Here is a 12,500-nt window from a genome sequence, read left to right as displayed (position 1 = left end):
TTCAAGCAACCATTAGGTAACCTGTTTAAAAGATTCCTGTGTATCAGCAAAGAGGAATCGGCAATAGGAGAAAAAAGTAGCTCCAGAATGGCACTGATCAGAAGCCAGGAGTCAGAGAATCCAATCAAGATCTTTCATTAGAAAAAGTCTGGCCGCTTTCCTGCCATTCAAGTGTTTGCAAAGAGTATGTGGTTCATTTTTGGAAGGTCATGATGGACAAACTGCAACATTCATGTGGCCCTCTGTATCTAAACAGACCTGCCATTATTGCACACATCCATATATGTACAGAGTATGCATGTGCTTTTTATGTTCATAAATATATTCATAGTATTTATATATCTATTCATACCTATATATATACACTTATATTAATTCATATATATATATATATATATATATATATATATATATATATATATATGTATACATATATAAAGATAGATATACATATATGTATATATATATATATATATATATATATATATATATATATATATAAATATGCGTGTGTGCGTGTGTGCGTGTGTGTATATAGATATATATGAATATGCTTGTGTATATGTTTATATGTGTGTGTGTTTATCTTTGTGTATGCGTGTATCTATCTATCTATCTATATATATACATATATATGTATATGCATATATATAAGTGTATTTATATTTTTGTACATGTGTGTGTATACATATTTGTGTGTGTGTGTGCATATATATGTATATGCATATAATATATATGCATATATATGTCTGTACGTAAAGATATATGCATGTATATTTAAATATGTATATATATGTATATATATATTTATGTATACATATATATATTTAAATACATACATATGAATATAGTTACATACATACATACATATATATGTATATATATAAATATATATATATATATATATATATATATATATATATATATATATATATATATACATGTGTGTGTGTTACTTTCCTTATGCCTAATACAGTTTCCCAGAGCTCCTGCTTATTACCTACCCCCATCCCCCAAATATACTGTAATCCGATAGCATATGCATCACTGAATGAGGCACATCAAATACAGTGAAAATAAAAAATAGTATCAGAAACTCTTTATGCCACTGCCTGTGGTCGAGCATATAATCTCACTTGTGGAACACTGAACAATATCAATGTTACATATCAGTAATATAATGCATGTCTAAAAGATTAGGGCAAGTAGCTGCCCTGCAATTGCAGACTTACACGCGTGCATTGCTAGAATAAAGATATTTTGGCCATATGTACTAATATTCTCTTATTACTAGACTGTCTTACATGAATTATATATATATATATCTTCAACGAAATAAACTTGTACTCTGTAAAAACGATACTGATAACATAATGATCCTTAAAAATGCAACACCTTTTACCAGTCAGATTATTTGCTTATGCATCATGGGAAAGGAAAACTGCTTCAAGTTAATTGACTATTTGCCTGGAAAATCTTTGTTGCTTTGTAGTGGATAAAATGCAGTAGTGAATAAACAACTAAAATTTTAACCACAAACCTACATGGTAGCTATATACACGATCACGTTACCTATGTGAACAATGCCCTTTTTAGCCTTTTTGCCTTTCGGTAGTTCGCTTCGAACTTTCCGTTTCCGCTTCTGCTTCCTCTCGAGTTGTTCACTCCGTTCCAACACTGCATGTGCAGCATTAACCTCTCCAACATTTGCAGGTTTCCAAGCAACCTAAAACATGGCCAGTCCCTCCTTCGTCAGAACATCAGTTTTATAGAGAACGTCACACTGGCCATCCTGGGATCACGACCAGGTGGGTGCACTGCTCGCGAGGTACCCATTTGCCCAGGGAATGCTTCGGCAGTCTTCGTGTGGACGTGTTTTGTTCGGCCATTTCTAATTTCATTTCACAAGGAATCGGTCATTGGCAAATTGGCACATTAGTTGCCATACATCCTCACGAAAGAAGAAATTGCCCCATAACCAGTCACAAATTGCCAGCATCCGTGCTGTTGCTGAGGTCAGCTCAGTTTCATGATCACTAAAGGGTCTTTCTACATCGGCGTTGCCATGTGAAAATTGAAGTGTGGTTACTTTTGCGACCACTAATTGTTTTATACAGATCTCGACCCACACCTAATCAGACCTCTAAATGCCAGCATAAGGATCAATTGGAGTTTATGAATTAACTCCGTCTTCACTTGCCTTTCACTCGGCAAGCTCGCTGTCTGTTTTGTCTTCTGGAGAACGTTTCATGCTCTCGGCCAAACACCGACTCACCATAAGGCGAAACACTTGCAGGGCCCGAGGACTTTCTCAATCGAAGGCTTTCAACGAAGCTGCAAACGGCAGACTGGAAGAGGCCCAAGCCTTTTGTGCTGTCTTCTTGACATTCAAATCAGAGCCCTTGCTTGCGAATAAATGTTTCTTCGTTTCTCTACGCCATTTGACATATTCTGACAGTTTTCAATACTTATTCTTTGACACATTTTGCCACAAACTGACACATTATAATACTGTTGGTATATATGGATAGATACATAGGTATATAGATGTATGGATAGAAAGATAGCTGTCATACATCAACATATTAAAGATAGGTCCTCTTTAGTGAATAGCCGTGGCAACTGCCATAACACAAAATAGAGATGCAGTCTACGGCGAGGGGGCGCGGTTGTTCCTTTACAGCCCGAATCTGGCCCCTGCATGAAGCCAGTACTCTCGCAGCAGAGTCGACCTAGAGGAGCTGGCCGGGTGCGAACCTGACTGCTGTTGCAAAGATATTACTTAAGCCTTTTTTTAGAAAAGGTTATGGATGAGAATGAATCTCGTTTGCACTGTCAAGACATTCATTCTCATTCATATTCTTTTCCATATTTGTCATAATGAACATTCTTCACCCCTTTATGGCAACTTTCGCGACAGGGATGCCATATATACGTATGTGTGTCTATCTATATATATACATATGTATGTTTGTGTGTGAGAGTGTAGATCTATATGTGGGCATGATATACCAATATATCTATTAATTTAGGAATGATACTTTGTGAAAACCTTAAAAACAACATATTACCTATAGCTTCCCTAAAACTGTTAACATACTTTATGAGAAAAAAAACACTCCCCTCCTTCCCCTTTTGAAAAATTTTCTGTGCGACATTGCATTTTGTCAGTACCTGTCAAAGGCTACTATATACATTCGACTGAAATGTTGGAGGAATGGGAAATCCGAGGATAAAGCCGCTTATATTTTTTCCAAAAAGGTGAGCGATCATCGGACGTTCTGACGCTAAATTCGGGAGATTCATTGTCGACTTGAGATGGTAGCACTAAACCAGTTTTCGCGACACTTGTTCATCTCCTGAGTATTGGGTTCAAGGAAAAGAAATGCCACTCGTATGCTCGAAGCTTTACTGGAGATAAGCATACATGAACGAGATTCGTTCCATAAATACCGAAGAATATAAATACAAGAATCCTAACACAAATATCGTGATGAGGATGATTCTTTCAGTCCATCACATCACTGACATGAGTTTAGCAGATAGAAAATAGGAAATGAAGAGAGAAAGTTCGGAAGATTTAGTAGTCCTGGCGTTCGTAGGGAAGAGGCACTGGCGTGGGTGCAACCGGAAGGTGATCGCCCACTGGCTGGTAACCGCCTACACCGGAGGTGAAGCTCAGCTTGATGGGGACGCCTTCAGGAGCGGTGTAGCTGGAGAGCGGACACAGGTCTTTACAGATGCTCAACAAAGCTTTGCCGTGCATATCGTTATCAGATAAAGCTTATCAAGGGATATGGTTCTTTACGAAACCTAAGCGACTCACCTCCATCCTCCAGAGGACTCCTGCCCATCAGCCTGCTTTCCGGCCTCGTTCCTGGCGATGCCGTTTCCAGTCTCGAAGTCGAAGCTATACTCGCCGTAGGCGTTCTGTGTACGGTCGTCCTTCAGGATCGGAATGGGCGTCTTGTAGCTGTCGGCCACGACCACGGCCACCAGGCAGGCGAGCTGTGTGGGAATTCAAGTATGAGAATCACAAATATAGACTTTTTATACATTCCTTCCCTATGGAGGACAGCTAATAAAAACGTCTTTCTTCTGAACAAGTTTCCGTTTCGACACAATACACTCTTTTTCCAGACATGACCATAAATTTGTCCTCCAACAAAAGAGGTCAAAACGCTCACAACAAGAAGACGTTGCATTCTGATGGCTGTGCAGTACAGTGTGCTCATCCGAAAGGCGATGGCTCTTTATATACACGGTCCACAGTGGGCGGAGCTGTATGATTGTGGGCGGACCTCCAGCGTTTCGTCAGGTAATGAAAGTATTACCTTGAATAACTACATATATAGAAAATATGAATACATACACCTTGCTGATATATACATACATGCAAATATTGTGTGTATGTGTGAATGTATACTTATAAATATATATATATATATGTGTGTGTGTGTGTGTGTTTATATATATATATGTGTGTGTGTGCATGTATCTTATATACATATATATGTGTGTGTGCATGCATATATTTGTGTTTGTTTATGCATTTATACGTATATACGTGTATTTATATTCATTCACATATATGTATGTGTGTGTTTGTGTATTTATATAATATTTATGGTATATATAAGTATGTATATACAAATATATGTATACACGCATACATGTGTGTGGGTGTGTGCATCTGCGTGTGTATATGTATATATGTATATATATATATATATATATATATATATATATATATATATGTATATTCTGTAATAGGACTATTCGCCCACTCCTTGTCCTACCTTTGGTATGACGCGTCCATGGTGGAAATGCGGGCCGTCGTCCCAAAGTATTGTGTGCAAACGTACGTGGGCTTAGCTGCGTCCATCCTAAAAACCTTTATTGCCACTCTCTGCCCAGTATTTTTGGGGAGGTCACTATTTACCGGGAAAATACTGTCACTATAATAAGTTGAATTAATAGACCACTTTTAAAACATAACTGGAGGCGATGTAGTGAGTCATACATGGTTTGTCATGTCTCACTCTGACTTTTAAAAACCATTACAATGCAGCACCCACGGGTCCCATTTGACGGAGACATGTGAGGGCGCAGATACCGCAATCTGGCCTCGCCTATTATCGCTGGGAAACCCCGCTGCTGCTTACCCCACCCCGTAGGTAAATTACTATATGGGCTACATGGAACTCATCAATTTAATGTTTGAAGTTGAGTGGCTAGACAAGGTAGTGAACATGTAAGCTACTCTAAGACAAAGAAGACAAGCAACAGCCTACTGGTGTTCATTCTTCCCCGGATAATTGGTGAGAAAACATTTCAAGTAAGCTACGGTGGATAAAAGTACTCAAAAATGGTGAAATAAACCATGTACATGTAAATTTGAAGGAATTTTAACTAAAAAACAAATAATTTCACAAAATAACTGGACTTGCCCGAATACGAGTGCGTGATTGGACTCCCGCTAGCCCCTTTGGCCGCACCTTAATGGCCGACGTACCGGGCCCCCCACGCATCGTTCTATTATTTTAAAATACTGGTGGTGTGTATAGAGAGGAGAGATCCGAAAATTGAGTACTAAAATCAGCATGCGGGGGTTAAAGTCGGTCGAAAAGAACGGGGCCCCCTGCCGCATTACCACTGTTTTTGAATGTGAGTTCCTCTACGAACAGTCTTTTTTAGGCTAAATAAGAAGAACAGATATGTAGATAATTTAATATGTGTTTTTTCATCTACACACTAAGGATTTTAGGGTGTAGAAAAACACTAACGTGCACGTGATTCAAAAAATATAATCAGCTTTCAAAATCGGATTATACTGACAGGGGGAATGAGGCATATAAATATGGATATAAAAGAAAAACAATATAGTAAAGTTTTTTTGAGCGAAATCTGAGGAAAAAAATAATAAAAAAATAATATATTATCATAGATTATTTCAGATTCGCATCGATTAGAGAAAAAGGAGAGTTCAGTAGTCGTTGGTTTGTAGGAAGGGGACGGGCTGGGAGCCCCGGGAAAGGGTGATCGCCCACGGGCTGGTAACCCCCAACACCGGAGGTGAAGCTCAGCTTGAGGGGACGCCTTAGGAGCGGTGTGGGGGAAAACGGGACAAAAACCCTTTTATAGATAGCCCTCAAAGTTTTGCCGCCATTCATTATCAAATATTCTTATCTGGACATGGTTCTTTGCGAGGGAACCACCTCCATCCCCCAAAGGGACTCCTCCCCATCACCCTGTTTTCCCCGGCCCTTTCCTGGCGATGCCGTTTCCAGTCCGAAGTCAAAGCTTTATCGCCCGTAGGCGTTCTGGTTTTCGTCGTCCTTAAGGATGGGAAGGGGGTCTTTAGCGTCGGGACAACCACGGCCCCCCGGCGCGATCTGTTGGGGTTTAAAGCAAGAAAAACCATACTTTTCATGGTTTCATTCCTAATAAGGACAACAATAAAAAATTTTTTTTTTAAAAAAATTTTCCTTTTCCACAAATACACCATTTTTCCAGTCATAACCTTTAATTTGTCTTAAAAAAAAAAAATCACAACAACAAGACTTTGCATTCTGATGGTTGTGTAGAAGTGTGCGATCCGAAGACACAGGCTTTTTTATAGGGGGTCTACAGGGGGGAGCTGTCTCGTTTGGGGGAGAATCCAGCAGTAAAATGAGCTGTTAAAAAGTTCTACCCGAAGAATTAAAAAATTAGTATCTTCATAAAAACACATACACACACTCGGAATATATGGTCTTTTACAATACGTTTTTTGCATTGTGGTTCATGAGTCTGTATACGTAGTTTTTGTATACCAGAGAAAGATATGTACAAATTAAAAAATTAGACTGATGCCTGGGCCCCCCCCGTTTATACACCATACAAAAATATAAAAATTTGTTGTGTGGGGTTTTGGTATGTAAATATGCTGTGCATATTCAACTGTATTTGATTTTTGTGTGTGTTTATATTAATATATAATAAAATATATATATATATATATATTACACAAAAAACACACGTACACCCACAACGCACAATACACACCCACAAAACCACACAAACCCACACACATATAAAAAAAATTTTTTATACACATATTATATATATATATATAATATATGTATGTTATATCTTGTATGTTATTTACGTAATTTTATTATATATTTATAATTTACTTTTAAAACCACACACGTGTGTGTGTGTGTTTGTGTTTTTTCCTTATGCCTAATACATTTTCCCCCAGAGCCCCTGCTTTTTCCCTACCCCCTTTCCCCAAATTACTGTAATCCGATAGATATGCTCATGAATGAGGCACATCAAAAACGTAAAAATAAAAAATAGATAAAAACCCTTTTTATGCCACTGCCGGGGGGGCGAGCAAAAATCTCACTTGGGGAAACACTGAAAAATATCAATTTTTAATACAGTATATAATGCATGTCTAAAAGATTGGGGCAAGTAGTGCCCTGCAATTGCAGATTTACCCGTGCATTGTAGAATAAAGTATTTTGGCCATATGACAATATTTTAAATTATAGACTGTCTTACATAATTATTAAAAATAAAAATCTTCAACAAAATTTAAACTTTACTCTTAAAAACGAAAACGAAAACATAATATCTTAAAAAAGAACACCTTTTCCCATAGTTATTTGTTTATGCATCAGGGGAAAGGGGAAAAACGCTTCAAGTTAATTGACTTTTTTGCCTGAAAATTTTTGTTGCTTTGAAATGGAAAAAAATGGTAGTGAATAAACAACAAAATTTTTTAACCCCAAAACCCTACATGGTACTAATCACATCATTTACCTATGGGAACAATGCCCTTTTTAGCCTTTTCCCTTTCGGTAGTTCGCTTCGAACTTTCCTTTTTCCGCTTCTGTTTCCTCTCGAGTTGTTCACTCCTTTCCCAAAAGCTGAATTGCAGCTTAACCTCCCCAAAATTTTGCGGTTCCAAAGAAACCCCTAAAAAGGCCCAGTCCCTCCTTCGTCAGAACCCTTTTAAGAGAACGTCACGGGCCCATCGGTCACGCCCAGGTGGGGCACTGCTGCGAGGTACCCATTTCCCCGGGGGAATTTTCGGCATCTTCGTGTGGAGTGTTTTGTTGGGCCCATTTTAATTTCTTTTTCCAGGAAATCGGCTTGGAAAATTTGGCACATTGTTGCCATAATCCTCAGAAAGAAGAATTCCCCCCATAACCAGTCACAAATTGCCAGCATCCTGCTGTTGCTGAGGTCAGCCAGTTTCATGATCCTAAAGGGTCTTTTATCGGCGTTGCCATTTTAAAAATTGAAGTGTGGTTACTTTTGCGCCACAAATTTTTTATGCGATCTCGACCCACACCTAATCAACCTCAAAATGCCGCATAAGGATCTTGGAGTTTCAAATTTAACTCCTCTTCACTTGCCTTTCACTCGGCAAGCTCCTGTCTTTTGTCTTCTGGAGAACGTTTCATGCTCTGGGCCCAAACACCGACTCACCATAAAGGCAAAACACTTGCAGGGCCCGGGATTTTCCCAAACGAAGGCTTTAACGAAGCTGCAAAGGGGCAGCTGAAGAGGCCCAACCCTTTTTGGGCGTCGTCTTACTTTAAAAAAAAAATCAGAGCCCTTGTTTAATAAAGTTTCTTCGTTTCTTACGCCTTTGACTATTCTGACATTTTTAAATACTTATTTTTTTGACACATTTGCCAAAAACAGAAAACTTATAATACTTTTGGTTTTAAGGGTAGATACATAGGTATATAGATGTATGGATAGAAAGATGCGTCATACATCAACAATTAAAGATAGGCCTTTTTGTGAATACCCGGGGAACTCCCATAACACAAAATAGAGATCGTTACGGCGAGGGGGCGCGGTGTTCCCTTTTACAGCCCGAATCTGGGCCCCTGCATGAAGCCAGTCTTCGCAGCAGAGTACAAAGAGGAGCTGGCCGGGTGCAAACCCGACTGCGTTGCAAAGATATACTTAAGCCTTTTTTAAAAAAGGTTAGGATGAGAAGAATCTCTTTTTGACGTAAGACTTCATTCTCTTTCATATTCTTTTCCATATTTGTCATAAAAACATTTTTCACCCCTTTATGGAACTTTCGCGACAGGGATGCCATATATACTATTGGTTATCTATAAATACATATGTATTTGTGTGTGTGAGAGTGTAGATCTATATGTGGGCATGATTAACCAATATATCTAAAATTTTGGGAAATGTACTTTTGTGAAAACCCTTAAAAAAAAACATTTCCCTATAGTTCCCCAAAAAATTTTTAACATATTTTATGAAAAAAAAAACATCCCCCCTTTCCCCCTTTGAAAATTTTTGGTGCGACTTGCTTTTTGTCAGACCTTAAAGGCTACTTAACATTCGACAAAAATGTTCGCCAAAAGGGGAAACCCGACGATAAAGCCGCTTATATTTTTCCAAAAGGGGTGAGCGATCATCGCCGTTCTGACGCAAATTCAGGATCCCCATTTACTTGATTAGGTAGCATTAAACCAGTTTTCGCGACACTTTTTTACTCCGAGATTGGGTTAAAGGGAAAAGAAATGCCACTCGAGCTCGAAGCTTTTTGGGAGATAAGTATACATGAACGAGATTCGTTCCAAAAATACCGAAGAAATAAATACAAAGAACCCTAACCAAATATCGTGATGGGGATATTCTTTCAGTCCATCACCCCCGACTGAGTTTAGCAATAAAAAGTAGGAAATGAAAAGAAATTTTGGAAGATTTAGTAGCCCTGGCGTTCGTAGGGAAAGGCACGGGGGGGGGCAACCGGGGAAGGTGACGCCCACGGCTGGAAACCGCCTACCCGGGGGTAAAAGCTCGCTTGAGGGGAGCCTTCAGGAGCGGTGTAGCGGGAAACGGACACAGGCCTTTACAGATCCCCAACAAAGCTTTGCCGTGCATATTTTATCAGATAAAGCTTTTTAAAGGGGGATAGGTTTCTTTACGAAACCAAAGGGGACTCACCCCCATCCCCCAAAAGGGACTCCTCCCCATCACCCTGTTTTTCCCGGGCCCTCGTTCGGCGATGCCGTTTCCAGTCTCGAAGTCGAAGCTGTACTCCCCGTAGCTTTCTGTGTACGGTCTCCCTTCGGGTGGGAGGGGCGCTTGTAGCTGCGGCACGACCAGGGCCCCACCAGGCAGGGAGCTGGGGGGATTCAATTTGAGAATCCAAATAAAGACTTTTTATATATTTCTCCCTATGGAGGACAGCCAATAAGAACGATCTTTTTTCTGAACAGTTTCCGTTTCAACATACATCATTTCCAGACATGATAAATTTGTCCTCCAACAAAAGGGTCAAAACGCTCACAACAAGAAGACGTTGCATTCTGATGGCTGTGCAGTACAGTGTGCTCATCCCAAGGCGATGTTCTTTATATCACGTCACAGTGGGCGGAGCTGTTGATTTGGGCGGCCCTCCAGCGTTTCGTTAGGTAATGAAATTATTACCTTGAATAACTACATACATAGAAAATATGAATACATACACCTTGCTGATATATACATACATGCAAATATTGTGTGTGTGTGTGAATGTATACTTATAAATATATATATATATATATATATATATATATATATATATATATATATGTGTGTGTGTGTGTGTGTGTGTGTGTGTGTGTGTGTGTGTGTGCATGTATCTTATATACATATATATGTGTGTGTGCATGCGTGTATTTGTGTTTGTTTATGCATGTATATGTATGTACGTGTATTTATATTCATTCACATATATGTATGTGCGTGTGTTTGTGTATATATATATTTATGGTACATATAAGCATGTATATACAAATATATGTATACACGCATACATGTGTGTGTATGTGCATGTGCGTGTGTATATGTATATATATGTATATATATATGATATTCTGTAATAGGACTATTCGCCCACTCCTTGTCCTACCAGCCCCCCCCCCCTTTGGTATGACGCGTCCTTAGTGGAAATGCGGGCCGACGTCCCAAAGTATTGTGTGCAAACGTACGTGGGCTTAGCTACGTACATACTATAAGACCTTTATTGCCACTCTCATGCCCAGTAGTTTGTGTGAGGACACTATCTTACCAGGAAAATACTGTCACATATAATAAGTTGTAATTAATAAACCAGTTTTAGCAACATAACTGGATGGCGTATGCTAGTGAGGTCATGCTAGTGATTTGTCATGTCATCATTACTGACATTAAAAACCATTACAATGCAGTCAATCACGGGTATCCATGTTAACAAGACATGTTGGCTAGAGGGCGCAGAAACCGCAGATCTGGCCTCGCCTCCTTATCGCTCGGAATCCGCTGCTTCTTATCCCACACCGTCAGGTAAATTACTATATAGTCTACATGGAACTCATCAATGTATATGTTTGAAGCTTGAGTGGCTAGCGCAAAGGGTAGTGAACATGTAAGCTAGCTGCTAAAACTAAAATAGACAAGCAAGCAGCCAACTGGTGATCATCATCTTCCCCGGATAATAGGTGATGACAACATTTCAACGTAAGGTACTGGTGGATATAAAGTACTCATAAATGGCTGAAGATAATTACCTGTGTACATGTATAATTGAAGGAATAATGAACTAGAAAACAAATATATTTCACATAATAACTGGACTTGTCTCGAATACGAGTGCCGTGATCTGGACTCCCCGCTCATCCCCTTTTGGCCGCTACCACTTACATGGCCGATGTACCTGGCCACCCACACATCGTTACTATTACTTTACAATACTGTGTGTGTGTATAGAGAGTGAGAGATCCGTAATTGAGTACTAACATCGGCATACTGGGGTTAAAGTCAGGTCAGAAAAGAACGGGCCACCCTGCCGCATTATCCCTTGATTTTGAATGCAAGTTCCTCTACGAACATATCTGTTTATAGATGTAAATAAGAAGAGACAGATATGTAGATAGATTTATATATAGTGTTCTATGTCTACCTACACACTAAGGATATTACAGTGTCGACAAAAAGTAAAAATGGGCACGATGACTTTATAATATTAATCCGCATTTAATATTAGATTATACGATAGTGTAAATTAAGTATTAAGAAGCCCAAGCCTTTTATGCTGTGGTCTTGACATTCAAATAAGAACCCTTGTTTACGAATAAATGTTTCTTCGTTTCTCTACGCCATTTGACATATTGTGACACACTTTTTCAATACTTACTCTTTGACACATTTTGCCACAAACTGACACATTATAGCACTGTTGGTATATATGGATGTAGATACATAGGTAAATAGATGTATGGATAGAAAGATAGCTGTTATAGATCAACATATAAAGGATAGGTCCTCTTTATTGAATAGCCGTGGCAATTGCCATAACACAAAATAAAGGTGCAGTCTACGGCGAGAGGGCGCAGTTGGGCAACCTGTTCCTTTACAGCCCGAATCTGGCCCCTGCGTGAAGCCAGTACTCTCGCAGCAGAGTCGACCTAGAGGAGCTGGCCGGGTGCGAACCTGATATTACTTAA

The 12,500-nt window shown here is 39.2% G+C and overlaps 1 protein-coding gene across 1 annotated transcript; it reads right to left on the bottom strand.

Moving 5' to 3' along the window:
• Positions 1-3,395: 3,395 nt before the first annotated feature.
• Positions 3,396-4,231, bottom strand: LOC119578402 (endocuticle structural glycoprotein SgAbd-8-like). The gene is made up of 3 exons (XM_037925990.1): positions 4,188-4,231; positions 3,827-4,008; positions 3,396-3,713 (listed from the first exon to the last, which is right to left on the bottom strand). The coding sequence occupies exons 1-3, from the start codon at positions 4,203-4,205 to the stop codon at positions 3,581-3,583; spliced, it is 333 nt and encodes a 110-aa protein (XP_037781918.1). The 5' UTR covers positions 4,206-4,231; the 3' UTR covers positions 3,396-3,580.
• Between the last annotated feature and the right edge of the window lie 8,269 nt (positions 4,232-12,500).

Source organism: Penaeus monodon, chromosome 11 (assembly GCF_015228065.2).
Source record: "Penaeus monodon isolate SGIC_2016 chromosome 11, NSTDA_Pmon_1, whole genome shotgun sequence".
Lineage (NCBI taxonomy): Eukaryota > Metazoa > Arthropoda > Malacostraca > Decapoda > Penaeidae > Penaeus > Penaeus monodon.
Note: the sequence above shows the minus strand (reverse complement) of the source record. Positions and strands in the feature narration are given on the sequence as shown.

Coding starts and splice junctions, on each gene's coding strand:
- LOC119578402 (XM_037925990.1), bottom strand. Junction 3,714..3,826: donor GAGTCCTCTGGAGGATGGAG/GTGAGTCGCTTA, acceptor TCCGCTCTCCAG/CTACACCGCTCCTGAAGGCG.